General features: G+C 40.7%; 1 protein-coding gene across 5 annotated transcripts; it reads left to right on the top strand.

Moving 5' to 3' along the window:
• Positions 1-9277: 9277 nt before the first annotated feature.
• Gcsam (germinal center associated signaling and motility) lies at positions 9278-20643 on the top strand. Of its 5 annotated transcripts, none has more exons than XM_074073110.1 (6): positions 9278-9588; positions 14950-14994; positions 16105-16151; positions 17526-17554; positions 18322-18417; positions 18592-20643. In XM_074073110.1, exons 1-6 carry the CDS (start codon positions 9560-9562, stop codon positions 18640-18642), a joined length of 297 nt encoding a protein of 98 aa, XP_073929211.1. In that variant the 5' UTR covers positions 9278-9559; the 3' UTR covers positions 18643-20643. The 5 variants fall into 5 exon arrangements, with proteins under 5 accessions (XP_073929211.1, XP_073929214.1, XP_073929213.1 ...); XM_074073113.1 differs by having other exon boundaries at positions 18325-18417; positions 18519-18604; XM_074073112.1 differs by having other exon boundaries at positions 18519-18604.
• The last annotated feature ends 573 nt before the right edge of the window (positions 20644-21216 follow it).

Here is a 21216-nt window from a genome sequence, read left to right as displayed (position 1 = left end):
ATTTCCCCTTTTATTAGTATGGAATGTCCTTCTTTATCTCATTTGATCAATGTAGGTTTGAAGTCTACTTTGTCAGAGATAAGTATTGCTACTCCTGCCTGTTTTCGGGGGCCGTTGGCTTGGTAAATCTTCTTCCAGCCTTTCATCCTAAGCATATGCTTATTTCTGTCGGTGAGATGGGTCTCCTGTAAGCAACAAATTGTTGGATCTTCTTTTTTAATCCATTTTGTCAAGCGGTGCCTTTTGATGGGTGAATTAAGTCCATTAACATTAAGCGTTAGTACTGATAGGTATGTGGTGATTCCTGCCATTTAGTTGTCTTAGTTGTTTGAAGGTTTGATTGTGTGTACCTAACTTGAGGTTACTCTCTACTGTCTTGCTTTTTCTTTTCCTGTGGTTTGATGCTGCCTGCCTTTTCATGGTTAAGTTGGGTGTCACTTTCTGTGTGCAGAATCCCTTGCAGAATCTTTTGTAATGGTGGCTTTGTGGTCACATATTGTCTTAGTTTCTGCTTATCATGGAAGACTTTTATTGCTCCATCTATTTTGAATGATAGCTTTGCTGGGTAGAGTATCCTGGGGTTGAAGTTATTTTCATTCAGTGCCTGGAAGATCTCACCCCACACTCTTCTTGCTTTTAATGTTTCTGTTGAGAAGTCTGCTGTGATTTTGATGGGTTTACCTTTGTATGTTACTTGTTTTTTCTCTCTTACAGCCTTCAATATTCTTTCCTTAGTTTCTGAATTTGTTGTTTTAATGATGATATGTCGTGGAGTAGTTCTATTTTGATCTGGTCTGTTTGGTGTCCTGGAGGCCTCTTGCATTTGTATGGGAATATCTTTCTCTAGATTTGGGAAATTTTCCGTTATTATTTTGTTGAATATATTACGCATTCCCTTCGCTTGCACCTCTTCTCCTGCTTCGATGCCCATGATTCTCAAGTTTGGTCTTTTGATGGAGTCAGTGAGTTCTTGCATTTTCTTTTCATAGGTCTTGAGTTGTTTAATTAATAGTTCTTCAGTTTTTCCTTTAATTACCATTTCATCTTCAAGTTCTGAGATTCTGTGTTCTGTTTGTTCTATTCTGCTGGATTGGCCTTCCATTTTGTTTTGCAGTTCTGTTTCGTTCTTTTTTCTGAGGTTTTCCATATCCTGGCAGTTTTCCTCTTTAATGTTGTCTATTTTTGTCCTGAGTTCATTTATCCATTTATTCATTGTGTTCTCTCTTTCACTTTGGTGTTTATACAGTGCTTCTATGGTTTCCTTTATTTCTTCTTTTGCTTTTTCAAATTCTCTATTTTTGTTGTCTTGGAATTTCTTGAGTGTCTCCTGTACATTTTGGTTGACCTTATCCAGTATCATCTCTATAAAATTCTCATTGAGTACTTGTAGTATGTCTTCTTTTAAATTATTCTTGTGGGCTTCATTGGGTCCTTTGGCATAGTTTATCTTCATTTTGTTGGAGTCTGGATCTGAATTTCTGTTCTCTTCATTCCCCTCTGGTTCCTGTACTAATTTTTTGCTGTGGGGAAACTGGTTTCCCTGTCTTCCCATCATTGTCTTTGGTGTTGTTACTGTCCCTGTACTGTGTGCAATTAAGTATTTTCTAGCTTGTAATAATAACAATGGTAATATTTAGAATGGAAGGGTGAGCTGAGATGGAAAGCAAGAAATTAAAGAAAAGGGGAAAACAAATATACAGACAAGAGGGAGAAAGCAGAACAAGGTATCAGACTAGAAAGTTTCAAAGGTATAAACAGGGAGTGTTAGTGTACTAATCGACAGTAAGCTGAACAGACATTAGAGAGACAGAGAGAGGATTGAAAATCAAAGACAAAAAAAATAAAAACTAAGTAAATGAAAGAAATATCTATATATAAAAATGAATTAAAATAAAATGGAAAATTGAAAATTAAAAAAAAAACCTTCCAAGTTTATATGCAATGCAGTTTCAGTCTTAATAATTTGGGTGTCCATCTCAATCTCCAGTCCTGGAGTTGGTGCCTCAGATGTTGTTCTGTAGTTGTCTCATCAAAGGGGATGCATAAAGAAGAAGAAAACTACACACACACTCACAAGAAAAACCCCACCAAGTGTCCCAAGTTCAAATGCAACACAGTTTCAGTAAGTTTTTCAGCTTGCAGGTGTAATTCGGTTGTTCTCTCATCAAAGGTAGGGAGACAAAGGGAAAAAAAAAGTCTGGAGACAGTTCTGAGAATGGTTTCTGCAACTGTGGCTTGCCTGCCTGCCTGCTGCTGTCAGCCTGCTGTTGCTGGAGGCGTTATTTATGCAGATCTCTGGGGTGAGCTTAGCACTCACCTGGCCCTGCAGGCTTTGTTTGCTCGGAGTTCTTCTGTGCGGGAGCCTCTGCTACAAGCTTTCCCCTTTCCAAGCACTGGGAAAGGTGACACCGCCCCTGCATTGTCAGGCCTGCGTGTTTATTTACAGTTCATGTGGGAGGTGGGTCTTCCCCCCTCTCCTGTGCAGTTTTCCTCCCACTGCCACTTTCACAAGCTTTCCTGCTCCTGCTTACTGGGCGGTGCTGCTGCTCCTGCCAGCTGCCATGTTTATTTACAGTTCACGTTGGAAGTGGGTCTTCCCTCCTCTCCTGTGGAGTTTTTCTCCCTCCTCCACTCTCACAGGCTTTCCTGCTCCTGGTTGCTGGGCGCGCGCCCCGCTCCCGCCAGAGGCTCTCCGGCCTGCCCGGCTTGTTTATTTACAGTCCTGGGAAGGATTTGCTTCCCCCAATCTTCAGCGCTCAGGGTGCCCCACCCTCTTTCCAGCGTGTCTTAATTGTTCTTAATGCTTATTACTCAGTTTCTCTTTTTTTTTCCCCCGGGTGGAGGTCAGTCTGTCCAGAGGGCTATGCTGCTCTGGCCTAGGCTTGTCTGTGGGAGAACCGTGGTACCGCGAAGCTCACCTGGTCCGCGTCTTCCCAAGCCATCTGGGCGCTGGCGACTGGCAGCCCAGGGGCCCTCCTGGTTTCTCTGTTTAACGTGAAGTGGAGATTCTCTGAGCTGGCTGGAGGTGTGGAGGGGTCAATGTTTTGCCTCTTCTCAGTGATTTTGCCTGCAAAGTGTGTCTCCAGCGTCTCTCCAAGATTTCACTATAGGAGGCTCGCTTTCTGCTTCCTCCCTCTAGCCGCCATCTTGGAATCACAAAAGAAATTTTTTAAAGACCCCCAAACATCCAACAATGAGGAGTATATATAATTTCACTATAGAATATCCATAACAAGGCATATCATACAACCATTAGAAAGGTTGGGTGTGTCATCCAACATAAAATAGAAAGAGGAAGGGAAAACATATAATAGATATCTTTCAATATGAAAAATGGTGAAAAAAGATAAATCCCAAGTGGTTTTCATGCAGACAGAAACGTGAGAGTAGAGGTGATTTTATTCACTTATTTCATGTGGCTTTATTCTCATCATGAAAAATGATAGCAACTGTTAAGCACTACTGAAATATAAATGATTTGACAGTCACATGTTTCTTTCTACAACCCTTTGCATTCAGCAGTGCAGGGGAAGGGAATGGGAATAGCCTGACACGAAGCTCAGTGAGTGGCAATGGCCCAAGCCATGGTTTCCCACAGTGGAAAATCCTCCTCTTGATAATCTGTATACCACCCCTATCCAGGTCAGCAGGCCCCATGGCTTCTTGGACCCTGGCTTATCCCCCAGGAGATGTTTCATGGGGGAATACCTCTTGTTCTGGGTTGTAGTTCAGTACAGAAAGACTCTAATGCTCTCTGTGTTTTTGTTTTGTTCTTCTCACTCCTGTTAGACATGGTTACCAAGACTGAAGGCTGAAGCAAGTGTTGGTGCTGAAGCCATTGTGTGAGGCTTCCTGTGACTGGAATTCCCTTCCCTGCACCTACAGGTGTTTTTGGAGCCATGCAAGAAAGAAGTTTGTACTTTCTGACCAGCGAGTGAAAACATGTATTTTTTTTCACAAAATGTCTTTGATTTAAGCTATTATTTTAAATACCAAAATATCTCAGAAAATCTTAGAGTACATTTTAGTCTTAGAGCCAGAAAATAAGCTTATGTTACCTAAATAGTTTGCACATTGCTCTTAGGCCAGTAAGATTCATTTTATGCTATTAAAATGCGGTTTAAATGTTGCTCTTGATACAGTATTGACTTTTGTCATTTATCCAACTTCACTCATCTCTGGGGTCCTCAGAACATTAAAATTGTAAAGAATGGAAACTGACTCAGACTGAACCCTATAACCCAACCCTAAATGAAACTTATAGGACCCACTTCCTTCACCATCATCTTACAACAATAACAAGGATGCCTGGAACATAATTTTAGAAAATACTCTTAACAGTTAAGAGCTAGTGCATGCTTCTGGTATATGCTTCCAGTATGCTAGGCATACAGCATAGTACACTACATAACATACTATTTAGTTCTGAACCCATTTGACCATCATAACAACCATATAAGATAGGTACCCTTATTCCCACTTTATAAATGAGTGAGTTTGAGCAGCTCAGAAAATTTTATAACTCATAGGAAGCAGAAATAGACATTTGAAAATAACAATTATACTCTATACAGTCACCTAGAATGATAAACCCTAAGTGAATATCTGAAGAACTAATAAAAAATGAAATACTTGGCTTCAAGATTATGTTTCCCCTCAGAGTTGGGAATTCTTGATGCTATGCCAAACAACTAACTGGTAGTGGTCCCATTTGGGAGCTAAGTGTAGACACTAGTCCCAAAAGTGTCTTTATGGAGGCCATTGGAGAAGAGAGTATACATGGCACAGAATTAGTCATTGTCAGTGTCTGACTAGGATTGTGGACTGACTGGACTGTAAATATCTCCCTGCACAAAGCACTGAAACTCAAAGTAATCCCGGTATCTTGTGTGGAGCATATGCCCCTTCATGGGCAGGGAATGGGGGACTGTGCGCCCAGGGCTCAACATTTCCTTGAGTGGGTGCTGAGAGCTCACTCCACTTGACTCTCAGAGGCAAGCCACTCACCTGCTTATAATGCCTACAGCATTGCCTGCTTTTAATTTTTTTTTAATAAAAAGGCTTACTTGGCTCTTTGACCATTAAAATTTTTTTTAACTTAGCTAAATTCTTTAACTTTTATGGTGTTTGCACTCTTCTGTATTCTTTTTCTGTAGATCTTAAACTTATCTTCAAAGTTCTGTGTTAGTTTTAGTAATGAGAAACAGGAAACTGTGCAAATGAAGAAACATTCTCTAGTTTCATTCAGTCACAGGGAGGTGCTGGGCCAACTTCTTGTCAATCATCTACAACAGCCTCTCAGAGAGTCATCTTACCCAATAAGGGTTATCATTGTTCTTGGCAACTGTTGATGCTATATGCTAAAAGACCCTCACCAGAATGCAAAAGACCAGCCTCAAAGCTTGTCCAGAGAGTTATTAGAACTCTGTTATAATCTCCTTTTGAAAAAACACTCTTTAAAGAGGACTGTCCACAAGTAATAGCTATGGCTCTCAAACACAAAACTCTCCGACAACAGCCAGGACTCTGACTAGCTCATCTTCTGCACCATGAGGTAACTAGGTAGAAAGTGAGACTCTGAAGATCCTCCATGTTGTTCCAATACACAGTCTTCAAGCTCTTTTGGAAGGAAATAGAACAGGGAAGTTGTTCCCAAGCAATTAGATTCCTGGTTTTTTAAGACTTCTTAAAAAGCCAGTTCTTTAAAAAAAATTATTTTTATTATCATATTATTATTGTACTGGGATACACTGTGACATTTACCAAAGTGCCTTCGATATATCATAGTTGAATTCATCCCCTCCATCATCCTCCTTTATCCCCCACTCCCCATTCCTGGAATAGTTTCAACAGGTCTCACTTTTCCATTTTCATACATGAGTACATAATATTTCTACAATATTCACCCTCTTACACCCTTTCCTTATATCCTCCCCCTTCCGCTGGTATCAACCCCTGGACAGTCCTGTCCTCCATTTTTGAAATAGACATTTTTGTTTGTTAAGATATATATACAGAGAGTTCTACCATGACATTTCCACATATGTATGTATTAGATCCCGAATTGGTTCATCCCCTCCATTTTTCTCCTCTCTACCTTAAAAAAGTCAGTTCTTTTGCTATCATAAATTTTCCAAAATGGTTTTCCTTATGCAAAATATTTCTCCCAGTTTCCCTCTCTCATTTCACAATAGTCCAAAAGAGACTGGGTTAGGGATAGAATTACCATATCCAGGTCTTTGAAATTAAGGAGGCTTCCTAGAATCACTCTTACCTTAAAGAACCTTAACCTCCCTTGGTAGCTGAGGCCAGCACAGAGTTTGAAACCACATAAAAACTGGGAAGCCAAAAAGCACTCCAAATAGGCAAATATACTGCACCTTGTTGACACAGTGGAGTGACATAGACCAGGGTCAAAGCCAAGCTGGTCTTTCAACAAGTAGTTATTAAATAGGACAGTTGGCAGAATGGTTCAAGTGGTAGAATACCTGCCTAGCAAGTGCTAAGCCCTGAGTTCAAATGCCAGTATCTACAAAAATTGTAAACATTTTGGGAGGAGGTGGTGAGGAAATAGGGTTGGAGGGTGAATACAGTGCAAAAAATGTGTACACATGTATGTCAATGCAAAACTGAGACCTGTTGAAACTATTCCAGGAATGGGGGGTGGGGATAAAAGAGAGTGGTTGGAGAGGGTGAATTCAGGTATTTGATACATTGTAAGAACTATTATAAATGCCACAATTTACCCCCACCCAGCACAATAATAAAAAATTAAATAGGGCAAGAAATAGAGAAAACTCATGACTTGTTTTGTTTTAACTTGCACCTGAGTTCTGTTACTTAGTGTTGGGATGTCATCAAGCAAGTGTATGACTTCTATGACCCTTGTGTTCTCAACTACAAACAGAGGAAATAGTATCAATCCTACAGAATTTTTACGTGAAAAAATGAGAAATTTTATCTAAAGCATTTAACAGAGTGCCTGGATTATTACAGAGCTCTTAACAAATTGTTATTCTGATTATAATATCCTGTGATATTAGAGATAGAGCAAAACAGTCTTTACATTGGTTATTAATTCCCTACGTAATGACAAATAATAGGAAAACCAAAAATCCCAACCCAAACATCTTCTCATTTCACCATCATCTGCTTACAAATGTGCAGGGTTTTATTTACAATTCATGTAATTTCGTACACGTGAGGCACTGGAGTAAATACAGACGAGGATGAAGAGAGAAACTCTAATCCAAAGATTCGTTATTTGAGCTCCTTTGTATGGGTGCGTGTTGTGATACTTTCATCTGTGGAGTTGAGGTAGTTTATTTAACCCAGTACTGTTTCACAGCATAGCATAAATGTGTACAATAAATGTCCTGCTCTTTCCTGCTATCTTGCAAAATCCAGAAATTTTCACGATGATAGTTAGTATTTTCACAGCTCAACTTCTCCACCTAGTGGTCTGTGTAAGATTGAAGCTTGAAAATTAGGAAGCAATACCCAAAGTAATAATGGGCAGGTTGACTTGCATCCCTCACGTCTACTATTTGACTCTGGGTGGGAAGAAACTTTTGGACAACAATTAGAGCTGATAAAAGTCATGTCTGCTCCAGCTGCCCCACCCAGGATCTGGGATGTCATCGTAATTACACTGGTGAAGGAGCCAAGCGTAGCTCTGCTCATTCCCTGAGTAAGTACCTTCACAGTACTGAGGAACTCAGGTCCCCTGCTGCTGGTCTGCAGGTAGCACAAAAGGTGCTGAAGCTGTTGATGAAGGGGGACTTCTAGATTAGATAGGTTTTTTTCACTTTTTCCTGAAGGTAATGGAGAAGAAGAAGGTTAATTATACCAGTGTGTCAAGACTCTAATCTCTCTGTGTGTGTCTCTCTTTCTCTCTCTCCCTTCTCTTTTACACACACACATACCACTTTGTTCACACACAAAATGGCAGACCATTGGTTTCTGCTATCCCAGATTTTCTATACATAGAAAAGAAGTTTTAAGGTCCTGGTGTGGGGGGTGAAAGCCTGTAATCACAGATAACTAGGAAGCAGTGATTGAGCCAGACTGGGTTCAAGTTAGTGAGTTCCTCATCTTAACAAATAGGTGGGCATGATGGTATGTGGTTGTAATCCCAGCTACCCTGGAAGCCTAGGTGGAGAATCAAGGTCTAACGCTGGCCCAGGCAAAATTGCAAGACCCTATCTGCTTTGCTTACCATTAAATCCACAGTGCCCAGCCCGTAATGTTCAGCACATGCTCGTTAAACAGATAAATGAACAAATGAGTGACCAAACTACAACCGCAAGTACAAGAATAATGCAAAACTCCACCACTCCTGTCTCCAAATTCACTTCACTCTTAACCTCTACCATGATATGATCTGTGTACGGTCACCCCACCCTTTCTAGTACACAGATCCATGCACAGTGAGGAAACCAGAGACGGGACCCCGGGGCAATCAAGATGAAGAACAGTGACAACAACTCCCTCTTCCCTTTAAAAGTCATTCCCTCCCTACAGCTGCCTCCTAGCAAATCTGGGATGCATTTGCAATTCACCCGAGTGGATGCATATATTAGCAGTCCTCTCTTTTTATTGCTGGGTAGCATTCTACTATGTGATGTAACACAGTTTATTCAGTGGAAGATCTTTTGGATTATTTCCAGGGTTTTGTGTTTGTGTATTTGTTGTTTGGGGGAGGGGGGTTGGCAGATTTAAAAATCTATATCCAGGTTCTTAGAAGACCTAAGTTTCACTTGGAAAAATGCCTTAAAGTGGGATCACTGAGTTATATGGGAAGCCTATCTTTAACTGAGTACAAAAACTACTCTGTTGGTTTTCCAAGAGGCCCTATATTTCACACTACCAATAGCAATACTTTCAGTTGCTCTGTATCCCTTGTCAACATTTGTTGGTTTCGTTTTTGTTTTCAACATTGCCCATTCTAATAAGTGGGTAAAGGAATTGCACTGTGTTTTGATTGACATCTCCCTAATGACGCTGATGTTGATTTGAACATCTTTTCATTTATTCACCATCCATATTTCATCCATTTGGTTGTTGAGTGCTTGTTTTCTCATGAGTGGGTTTTGAAAGTCCTTTATATTGTTGTTTTTTCTACTAGCCTGTGGCTTCACTCTCTGCTTTAACCTTTTCTAAAACAAACTCGCCTACTCTGACTTCTCTAAGGCAAAATGATTTAATAAGTGTAGGCACATGGTGTGGGGGAAGTCCCAAAGCTTGTCTGTAATTGCATCCGGAGTTCCCCAGAGGCTTGGAGCTCCCATTGCCCAGCAGCTCATGGGGAAGGCTAGTAGCCCATGCACAAAGGCTTTGACTTTTAGGACCTCTGCATGTGCATGCCTCTATTGCTCCTCCCCTGCCTCTCCCTCCCTTTGCTGATGTCTTTCTCCTTTCATCTGTCTCTACACAGGTGGCCAGAGCCACACATCCCCTCCGCTAAGTCAGCAGCTGCCTGCCAGAGAGCACGGTGGGACAGAAGGAAGTAGTAAGAGTGGTAAAAGGACAGAGAGAAGGTACAGAGAGGAGTGCCAGGATGGGGAACTATCTGCAGAGGGGAAACAGGTGAGTCCACACTCCCCAAAGGGAGTAGGGGAGAAGGGGTGAAGCAATGGAAGACGAAAAGAGGGCTGCTCTTGGGGGTGAAGGGAATTGAGTGTGGAACTGGATGAGAATTCAGTGCCTACTCTGTGCCAGACAACCCATTAAGTTGCTTATAGGTTTGTCTTCTGCCTAGAATCACAGTGAGCAGCTCATGAAGAGCTGGAATGTGGAAAGACTGCATCAAGGGGGCCTTTTAGTTGTTCCACCTAAGAAATAGAACTTTCTGAAGACCTGGATTGGGGATGCTCTCCTGGGCTATTGATGCTCCAAAAGTGGCTCAGAGACACTCACTCTTTCAGTCACTATTTTAAGTTCAAAATAAATAGCATGTTTCCTGCCACCGAAAGGTTTCGCTTAGTGCACAGCCCTGTGCATTTAAAAGAAGGTATGAAGAGGACATCTAAATAGGTAGAGAACTTGCCTTAATGTTTCTGGACCTTAATCTCCTTATTTTGAATGGTAATAAGTAGTAAAATACTTTCCCTGGAGTGTCCAAGAGGGTGTGGGGCTAGCATAGTGCCTGATGCATAGAAAGGTTCAATAATTAGAAGATATTCTCATTTTTTGGACCATCATTTTTATTAACATCAAGGTAACCATGAGAAAAATAAGGGGAATGTCTAGAATATAAAGTGAGGTGGTCTAGGGAGAGTGAGCTGGTCAGGGGGATCTTTACAGGATTCTGTGTGGTATCCCAGATCTCAGATCATGACACTGGAAAGTGGAATGCAGAAAAATAAGGCTGCCCAAAATGCCTCTTACTGAAAGGTGGTTTGAATACTATATTACATCCATGCTGAGAATTAGTGTCACCTGAGACTTCTCTCCCCTGGATCTTCACAGCGCTTTGCTAACATACCTGGCATTCTTTTAAAAAATTATAAAATCATTCATTTTAAGCCTAGATGTGAGATTTTCAAACATAAGGATTGTTTCTTATTGTTTGTTCATTGTTTCATGAATTTCTGGTTCTTGTCATTGTCTCTGGCACATAGCAAGCACTCAATAAGTATCAGATGATTGGAAACATGAAGAAATTATTGTCCTGAGGAAGGAAATTTTTTTTTAAATGCAGATAGGATGTGAACAAGAAAATAGTGACTGATGCCATATGTATAATCTTGTTTTTCACAACTTTGGGTTGGGGTGAAGTGTTATGACTTTTACTTTAGTGTGTATTCATTGTAAAAAATGGAGAGAGAAAAAACAAAAAAAATGAGATAAACTGGTTATCAGTTAAAACTACTTAAAACAATAGATTCATTATCTTTATTTTAACTTCTATACTTATCAACTACTTGGATTTCTTCATCTGTGAAGAGTCGGTAATGTCTTTTGCCCATTTTTCTTTTGGATTTTTGTCTATTTTTTTAATAGTAAAAGCTTTTTTCACTTTCGAAAAATTAGACCTTTCTCATAAATGCTGCAAAAGGAAAACTTTCTAGCCTGTGTACATTGTGCCATTTGGACTTTTATGGCTTAATGTGGATTTTATTTTAAAGATAATTGTATTAAAGCATTTAGGTTTCCACCATTGCATTTATGCTTAAAATTCTTTCCTTCCAAGATAAGACAAATCCACACATATATTTTTGTGTGGTTCTATTGTTTTATGTTTATCCCTACATATTCCAAATAATTGACATTATTGGAACAAATAATTCCAATTATGTTGTAATAATAGCTTTTTGGAATAATAAAAACAGCCTTTACTATCAACAAAACAAAACAGACTGAAATCTGAAACAAAAAAATGGACAAATACATTACTGACTCTTCATAGATGAAAAACTGCAAATCTTTGATAACTACAGAAATTAAAATAAAGATAATGAATCTAACATTTTAGGTAGTTTTAACTGATTACCAGTTTATCTCATTTCCTTGTTTTTGTTCTTCCCATTCTTGTAATAATGCACATTGATATTATTTATTATTATGTAATGTCATAATTATGATTATGGCTCTGTTGGCTCAGCACCTCATTCTTATGCTTATTTAAAATGTTTCCCTTGATATGTTCAAAAGTCTTGTATTAACTGGGACCTGATTTTCAGCTTCATCCAGTTATCATCCAATTAGCATACCCCCAGTCATGTCTCTCCAGATCAAATTTGTCACAAAAGCTGAAGAAATTACCCCATAAGATAGAAGGGTACTTATCCCCTCATGAGAACAGCTCAGATCCCAGAAGGAAGAATCTACCCAAAGAAAACCCAGACTTTATTTACCCTTTATTTACTGGCTGTGGATTCTCAGACAAGTTGCCTAATAATTTTGGCCTCAGTTTCCTCATTGATAAATAATAGGATGATAATATCAACCTAACAAATGTATTCTAAGATTAAATGAAATATAGCACATAAAATGGCTGGCACATAGTAAGCAGTGTTTGTTAATTTCTTTTTCTTCATACACCCAACTTCCAGCAAATGAAAATATGATTATACAGAATCTTACACAAACAATAAATTTATTTATTCTCTTTTTTTAGTTGCTTTCTTCCCCCTTTTACTCCATGTTCTCTGTCTCTGGGCTTTTTGTGAATAAAGGTGACTTACAGGAACCCATTCTTGCATACAGTCCTGGGGCTGCACCACACAGATAGTGACAGCTAAGGAGCCCAGGCCTTTCCATGTATACTGACATTATCAGGGCTATGATGAGATTTCCTGGATGTTTGGGAACAAGTGATAAAGGATCAGAAGGCTATGGCTGTTGCTGGAGAAAATCATGGGCTATTTCTGCAGCAATGAAGAAGATGTCAGCTCTAAAGACAGACTGGCAGGAGCTTCAGGAGGGAGTGTCAACAGATATTCAGGCAGCAAGGGAAATAGTAAGACAATTCCACATTGACTTACAAATGGCAGAAATGAGGAAATTTGGTAAAAGCAGAAAAAGTCATGGAGATCCTGGAGAGGAAATGGCCTGTTCTGATACATTGAGTCTTAAGTTGTGACAAGACACTTAAGAGACACCTTAGAATCTGAGACTTCACAATGCAAAGCAGAGGACAGCTGGTGAGAGCATGCTAGACCACACCCCACCCAGATTCTGCCCAGGAAGACTGAATCTGTCAGGGCCTGAGCTTCACGTACCCTGCATTAGCCCTAATGGTAGTAAATGTGAAGACAGATTGAAAGACAGTAAGACTTCCAAAGTAAGCGGGAGATGTGCCACTTTGCTAGGAGTCTACTGTGACCCTTAGCAACAGGAAATAAGATATGTTAATCCCTCTTATGCTCTTTATAAAATAAGGGTCTTAGATCCTGTTGTCTCTTTGTTTGCCCATCTCATGTGCTTTTGGGCTCAAGCTCCATCTTAGCCATGTCATTTTAAGGTGTTTGTTTCTGAGGTGATCACATCACTCAAGTCACAGTGCTGAAAGGTCTGTGGAATTTACCCCAATGTCATTAATCTGGTACAGAATCATCAGTCTAATTAGGTCTTTAGAATATCCAGCCCTAAAGAATTTCCTGTAGGAAGGAATTGTTCAGTATAGAATCAGAGACCCAGGGTCTAAAATGTGACAAAGCCAGTTGCCCTGTGGCCTGTGGACTTAATTGTACTTTCCAAAGAGTTTCAGGGGAAGCTTTTGAAAGAATGGAACTAAAAACAACCACTGAGCCATGGATGTGTTATGGCTGGGCTACATTTCTTCAGTGCAAGCTGAGAATCACATATTTAAAGGATGAGTATTGGGCATATATTAAAGTATACAGTCCAAATTATTTTTTAAAAAATCAGAAGGACCAGGGGCATTGTAATAGAGGAGAGAGAAAAGGGAGACCTAGGAGCAAGGGAAGGCGTTGTGTAGGGATAGGACTCTGGAACTGCTGGTACCTGAACTCATCCCCAACCAAAACACCCATATTGAAATGCAAGAATGATTTGCAGTAAAGTTGTATGAAGGAAATAGTCGTCTTACAAATGGTTTTTCCCATCCTTAACTTTATCAGGTCCTTGCAACTCCATGAGGTAAGCAGTATATATATCCTCATTTTCTAAATTAAGAAACTGGGGCTCAAGTGGTTTAGAGATAGAGATCCAGTAACTCAAAGTCCACCATCTCCTTTCATCTCACTCTCACATCCCCTTAGTGGCACTGGTTTCTTAGCATTGCTCTGATTCAGTAGTTTCCTTATGATGCTTTTAGCAGGATACAAGGAAATGGTTGAGAACTGGAAGTGTGGCTCAAGCCATAGAGAGACTGCTTTGCAAGTGTGAGGCCCTGAATTCAAACCCTAGTCCCATGAAAAAAAAAAAATCAAGACTTGGAAATAGCTGAAAGAGTACTAAAGGTAGCCTGAAGAAGAGAGAGAGCTGTGGTTCTGTCCCTCAGCCCTGCAGGCTCTGATGATGCATAAACCCTGTACACTGTCGAACACTCAGCCAAACTGGTGGCCATAACCAACAGTCACAGTGCAGTCCATCATTCCTTCTGAGGGAACTTCAAGGGAACGCTCCCTGAGAGGGACACTATTGGATGGTGTTGTCCAAATGTTTTTACCTAACGTAGCTAGCAATGCAGTGTTTTATAAAGGGCTGTCACATTCAACCACAACGTTAGTTGGCCATATTTCAAGTTCAGAAAGACATACAGAATAAGACTTGTACTTTAACCTAGATATCTGACTGCAGAGCAATTCTAAGCCTATCTACCATAAAAGTCCTGTTACTCATCTCTTCCATCGGAGTCGTGGTGAGAAATCTGATGATCTCCTATGCCATCTAGAGTTGCTCTATCTTTGGCTCTTCATTCCTTATTCACATCTTCATCAAGAATTTGTTGAGAACATATTTATTATGCTTCAGATGGTGTGGCATATGTTAATGATACATGCCATAAAGAAGGAGATAAATGGTCCCCAACTGTGAAGCTCACATTCTCCTGTAGGACATAGATGAGTGAGCAGACAAGTGTAATGTTGTGTAATTAGGAGAAACTCCTCATGCAGCAAAATCCTGTATAGATACTGCCTAAGCCACGCCCAAATTAAACGATTTCTAAAATGTTCACACACTTGTACCTTGATTTCCTGGAGATAACTCTTGTGTTGTCACAGGGAACCAAGTAAGTCACTGGACTGGGAATGAGAAAACTTGTCCCCTTTGGTGGGAATGCGGAAGAATTTTTTTTCCATGACTAGGAACAGATAGTATCATCTTCATCCTAAGAGGGACGTGTCCAAGTCAGCTAAGATGAATGCTTACTTAGGAAACAAAAGATTTTCCCCAGAACTGGCAAATGGAAGGGGGCCACCCTAACAAAGATGCAGGAACCAGACTTGTGCCTTTGTGTCATTCCTCTGTGTATTTCAGGTGCTGGGGTTGCCACACCGTTAAAGGGTGCTTCTGCCTTCCGAGGTAAGTGAAGAGTTGCTCTTAGGAGTCATTTCCCTCAGTGTGGTTTCGATGTGGTACTTGCTGAAACTTACCTGCCTGCCGTAAGTTATCCTACTGTCTGGGGCCACAGCGGAAACCTGGCACAAAGCCCAGATGCAGTCATTTGAGCATCAGTTGGGGAAGTAGCCCTTCAAGTTTGGTAAAAATCAGGAACAACTGTCTCCTGGGCAGTAGGCTCTCCTCACCGGGATAAGCCTCAGAAGCAAGGATGAAACTGGCTAGTAATATAGAGAGAGACTTTTCTCGTACTGTAGACCCTAGGAGCTCCGTGTATAGAAGCAAGCGTTTCTGTCCTTTGCACAGAGAATGGATACAGGGTGATAATACATTGTTCAAACTGGGACACCTTTGAGGGTGAAAGGTGTGCTAAAAATAGAGTGATTGATAATGACATTCACCTGATGCAGCAAACCAGAACCTATGGTAATCCTCCTTACAACACATGTCACCTTCTGAGGTGACAATGGGTTTCAATCGTACTTATGTTGTGTTTTCCAGGGGGTCTTCTCTGCAGTGCATTCTAGCAAAAGGTGTTTGTTTGTGGAATCATAGACTAGAATAGGGATTGATGATACTCCTGACTGACTGCTCCACTTACATGATATAAAATAAATGGGTAGTTTGTCAGAAAAATTCTCTAAAAAAGTAACCTATAATAACATCATACTTCTCCTTTTATAAATAAATTCCACATCAGATTTAGAAAAGGAAGTAGGGAGGAGAGAGGTAAAACGTATTTCTACTTGGCCTTGTCTTATATTCTTTTCATCATTTTTATCCTCTAATTCCTATATGCTGAAAGAGGTATTATAAAAGCCATATAACTTTAACAAATTAAAGATTTAAAATTAAGTTTCCCTATGTCTGGGGGTGCACACCTGTAAGCCCATCACTTGGAAGGGTGAGGCAAGAGAATCAAAAGTTTGAGGCAAGTCTGGGATACATAGTATGACCCTGACTCAAAAAATTGTTTTAATTAAAATAAAATAAAATTTCATGGGTTAGTGTGATTTCTTTTGAGAGTTTCTTAATATTGAAGCAATTGATTTACTCTTCTCTCTTTTTTTATAGGAAAAAAATAAGCACTTCTAAAGCAAGACGAGATTCCCCAAAAGAAAGTGAGTCATTGCTTTCCTGTTATTTTCACTCTTACCAGACTTACATTTCCAAACTGTCCCTTCCTGTGCTTCCAAAGCCTCACAGACATACTTATAGTGTACAATCTGCACATCTCGCTTATCTGCACTACTCCTGAGCTCAGGGAAGCAGGGGCTGACTTACCTATCTCCATATTCCTCAGCTAGTGCCCAGTCTGGAGGCTGAGGGAATTAACTAAGGACAACAAATGTGAAAGGTGGAGTCAAAAGACACTTTATTTTTTTTTCTGTTTATTACTGTGTTGGGTGGGGGTACATTGCGGCATTTACAAAGATTCTTACACTGTATCAAATATATCATACTTGAATTCACCCCCTCAACCGCTCTCCTTTATGCCTCCTCCCCGGATTCCTGAAACAGTTTCAACAGGTATCATTTTTGCATTTACATGCAAGAGTACATATTTTTGCACAGTATTCACCGTCCCACACAATTTCCCACCACTGCCCCTCCCACTGGTGCCAAACACCGCCCCCCCAGGACCTGTTCCACCCTCCTGTTCCCAGATTTTATAGAAGAGAAAAGATAAAAGATAAAAAAGACTAACATGACATTTTTGCTTGTTTGAGATAAAGGTGGCTACCCAGGGAGTTTCCTTGTGATATCCTCATGCATATAGGGATTACAGTGGTCTTCAGGGACAGATCAATGCTGAAGTTAAGAAGAGAGGATTCAAGGAGAGAGTGGTAGAAAGGATCATAGGTAAGAGAATGAAGGCGAAGGTATAGGCCCAAGGAAAGGCTGGTGTGTTTCAGAAGAAAGAAAATGGAGCAGTAAACTAACTTTGAAAAATTGGCCTGCTGTGTTTCTATCTGCCAGCAGCTATGGGAATGGCAATGTCCAGCTGAAGAATTTCCCCTTCTAAGCAACTTTCCTTGAGCACAGTCCCCACACCACCACCACCCCACAACCTACCTGCAGCTGAAACCATGCCCTCCTCTGCACCGTGGACCTCTCCCAGTCTCTTGTCCTATGCTGGCCTCTGAGCCTGGAGAGGACAAGGTTGTCTCTGATGCTTCTTTGTCCCCCGCCCCGTGCCTTGTATAGAGTAGATATCAGATGGATTTTGTGTAAGGAAAAGGAGAAGGAAGGAGTGTGATTTCCTGTTCATTGATTCTCCAAATGTGTCTTTCTCCACTTGGCCTCTCAGTCTGGGCAATTTCTTGTTTAGGTCTGTCTGTTTCTTGTTTAGATGATCCTGTGACTTCTCAGGGCTGTGTTGCAGGTCAAAAGAGGCTGAAAAATGCTGCCCCAGCTGTCCCTTTACTCTCTGGCTCCCCGCCCCTATCAAATCTCTTTACCTAAAATTCATTCAGTGTATTTTCTTTCTGCAGATGAAGGAGTGACTTCTGTTTCCATCCAGGTAATAAGACCCCTTCTGACCCTAGACCTTAGATGCCAGTGCTGTGAACCCAGGACCGTTTGCAGAGCCTGATGCAAAGCAGCTGCACCTTTGTTGCACAACTTAATGAAAAGAACTAGCATCTGCTGAGCCCTTTGTTTATGACAGACAACATTCAGAGGGCTTGACAGGCATACCTCATGTAGCTGTCACAGCAGCCTCAAACAATTGTACTTTTCCTTTACACATGGGAAAACTGAGAGATTACGTGAGAGTTCCCAAAGCTAGACAGCTGGAAGATGTCAGAGCCAGGATTCAAAGATCCAGAATCTCATTAAAAAATCCAAGCTCTTTCCCCTGTCCCTTACTGCCCCTGCTTTTTATCTCCTGAGCTTCCACCATGAGTTAAATCTCCCTTGACTTCTTCCTTGTTAAATGATGTGACAAAGAGTAACTAATTATCATAACTCAGTTACATTAATGTATCATCAGATTGTCCTCCTTTATTAGAATGGGCTGCCTTGGGCCCTTAGACTTTGAGAATTATACAGGATGCTCAGGAGTCACTCTAATGGGACAGAGAGGACACCTGAGAAGTCCGCATGCACTAGGAGAGATGAGTGCTCTAGCTGCCTGGTCCAGTGGTTAGGGTGGGGGCAGCCATTTTTTTAAAATGGCCAGGAAATGAAGAGGAAGTAGATTTTACCTAGGAACAGGCCTGTGTTGATATTAAAGTGTGAAGGGAATGACAAGAGGTCAAATCTTAACGATGGCTCTTCTTTGATCAGCAGGACAATGCTAACCAGACCTACTCTCAGGAGCTATGCTACATCCTTATCAATCACAGGGCCCTTGGGAGAAAGTCATCAGGGAGCTCTGCTGAGGTATGCTACGAGAACGTGTCCTGCAAGGCTGAGAGGCCCAGGGAGCCTTTGGGAGGAACTGAGACCGAGTATTCACTTCTCTGTGTGCCTTCCACCCCTAGCTGTCCACCTCCCCCAGAAGATGAATATGAACTTCTCATGCCTAACAAAATCTCCTTTCACTCTCTGCAACAGCCACGGCCACTTGTGGACTCTTTTGAAACTCAGTTCTCCTGTTTACAATGAAATGATTGGACTAGACTTTGTTTAGCACCAGCAGATAAAAACACAGATGGGGGTTCTGGTGAAGCAGGCCTGGGACGCAAAGCTCTTCAGCTTACTTCTTCTACAGAGTCTCTGCTGAGCAAGGACTACAAACCACAGGGCCTTTTAGATCCTGCTTAATATCCGACATCCAAAAATCAGTCAATTGTTCTGAACTGAACACCACTATTTGAGGAAGAGGTGGCCATCTTTGGGTCTAAGTGGTGTTGGAAGTACTCTGTGGTGAGAAGGGGTCCCTGTTCCTCTAGAACTGGGTCACTGCAACAAGTTCTGCTCTTCTGACTAGATTCTTATAAAATATTCCCATGATTGTCCTGTGAGTCAGGACAGAGGAAATTTACTCATCATATTAAGTGCCTCTATACACAATGAAATTTTATTTAGCCACAAAGAAGAGTGAAATTTTGTCATTCACAGGAAAATGCATGGAACTGAAGAGTATCATCTTAAGCAAAGTTAGGCTCAGAAGGCCTAAAATTGCATGTTCTCCCTTATATGCAGATTATAGACCTAAAACAAATGCAGTAATATTATTGGACATGGGTCATGCACTAAGGGGAGAATGTGCACAGGAGGGATAGGGAAAGTGAAGGAAACCAAAAACTTGAATGTGGTTGATGTGCTCACTATATAGGAGAGAATATAGTAACCCTAAACTGGCAGAGGCCACTGTGGGAAGGGGACTAGGAAGTAGTGAAGAGGTCTGGTAGAGATGAGCTTATGTGGGTTGTAATGTACATGTGCATGGAAGCAACACAAGGATTCTCCCTGTATAGCTATTCTTATTTCAAACTAGCAAAAATGCCATGTTTTTCTTATTATCTTTTGTATTTTTCTTCAACAAAATCAGAGAACAAGAGGGCTAACCAAGTTCTGCCCAGAGTGGGGTGGGTGGCCCAAATAATGTATACACATGCAAGTATAATATATTAAGTGTCCCCAAGGGAGAATTCACTCATTACTGTGACCTTCCAGCTCAGTCCCACTGCCCATGGGAGCTTGTGATGTTCCTCTTACACTACATGTCTAAGGCATGTCCTTCACACAGTGTCCTCTGACTCGCTGGCCCCCACATCTTGCTTGGTTCCAACAGAGTTGTTTATATAATTGTAACCCATGTTTTTGTAAAGGAAAAATAATTTAAAAAGCTTTGCATTTTTTGAAGTACAGGTATGGAACCCAGGGCCCCACGCTTGCTAATGATCTACCACTAAGCTACACCCTCAACCCCTGCCCATAAATCTTAACAAGACAACCAAAGCTCAGAGAATGATAGAGCAAAAAGACTTCTGGAGCCCCATTAGTCTCACCAATTTTTTTCCTGCTCAGAGAGAATAATTTGCCCAATATTACATTCAAGTTAGTGACCCAACTTTATCTAGCACCTGATTTCCTGGTTTCACATTCAGTCTTCCTCCAAAATACTCCATAATAGATATCCCATAGTAAATGTCTCTATTAAATAATTTGCCATGTGTACAATATGAATAAAATGTCCACAAGGGAAAAATCTCACATACCTCTTCCCCATCTCTAATGATCATCTCTCTATATGGCTTGATTATTTATTTTCCCTCATCTTTTCTTTATTATTTCCAGATTTGTGTCTGTCTCCTAAACCAGGGTTCAGCAAACTATGGCCCACCAACAAAATCTGAACCATAACTTGCTTTCATAAAGTTTTATTGGAACACAGACACACTCATTTGTTAGTAGTTGTGACATAGAGCACAGGCCCTGCAGAGCCAAAAAGAATATTTAATTTAGGCCTTTTCCAGAAAACAAGTTTTCAGACTTCTGCCTTAAGTGACCATAGTTTGAGGTAAGCTTAATAGAAATATGTTTAGTTGTTGATGTACCTCATAAGAGCAGGAGCCAATAGAAATGGTATGAAAATATTAAACCACAAGTGAGATGAGTGAGACCAAGAACATTTAGCAAATTAAACTATTTTTATATTCACACCTGTGTCCTCTACTTGCCGTTTTATTTAACTCATAGTCACTGTCCCAATTTTAAGAATGTTAAAATAGCAACACTTTTGTTGAGACAAACAGTAGATGCATTATATGTCTGATTACTGTTTGTTCTCAGAGCTAAATAACTTTGCTGTGTAAAATGTATGCTAAGAGGCTGAGATGCAGCTCCATGGTGGAGGCTTTACCTAGCGTGCACAAGACCTTGTTTCCATCTCTAGTGCCAAAACAGTAAAAAGACAAAATAAATTGTGCTAAGTGCCCACTGAGGACAAATCCAGAGGCTTGAGGTTGGCCTCAGAAAAAACCGGTTTTCTGAGACTTTATCCAGTCGATGCCTGAAACTGAAGAATCTTTGTATCTTGGCCTCTGCTAACTTCCTACTTTTAGCAAAATTCTTTGGAAATGGAACCTTCACTTTGGTCTTTGGCCAAAATTCCCTCTGGTTCAAAAAGAGGTTTTCTTAGTAGCAGGGACTACTGCACAAAATGTAACCTGGCTTAGGGAAAGGGCGTGGACCCAAGACAGAAAAATCAGTGACTCAAATCCTGTTTATCTC

This window comes from Castor canadensis, chromosome 5 (assembly GCF_047511655.1).
Source record: "Castor canadensis chromosome 5, mCasCan1.hap1v2, whole genome shotgun sequence".
NCBI classification, from domain to species: domain Eukaryota; kingdom Metazoa; phylum Chordata; class Mammalia; order Rodentia; family Castoridae; genus Castor; species Castor canadensis.
This window is presented reverse-complemented; position numbering and strand designations above follow the sequence as displayed.

What these genes read in the sequence shown, in the direction of transcription:
- Gcsam (XM_074073108.1), top strand. Translation starts at nt 9,560, where the DNA reads ATGGGGAACTATCTGCAGAGGGGAAACAG. An exon ending in GGGTGCTTCTGCCTTCCGAG is followed by an intron (nt 14,995 to 16,104) that starts GTAAGTGAAGAG and finishes CTTTTTTTATAG; the next exon opens with GAAAAAAATAAGCACTTCTA. An exon ending in TGACTTCTGTTTCCATCCAG is followed by an intron (nt 17,555 to 18,321) that starts GTAATAAGACCC and finishes TTCTTTGATCAG; the next exon opens with CAGGACAATGCTAACCAGAC.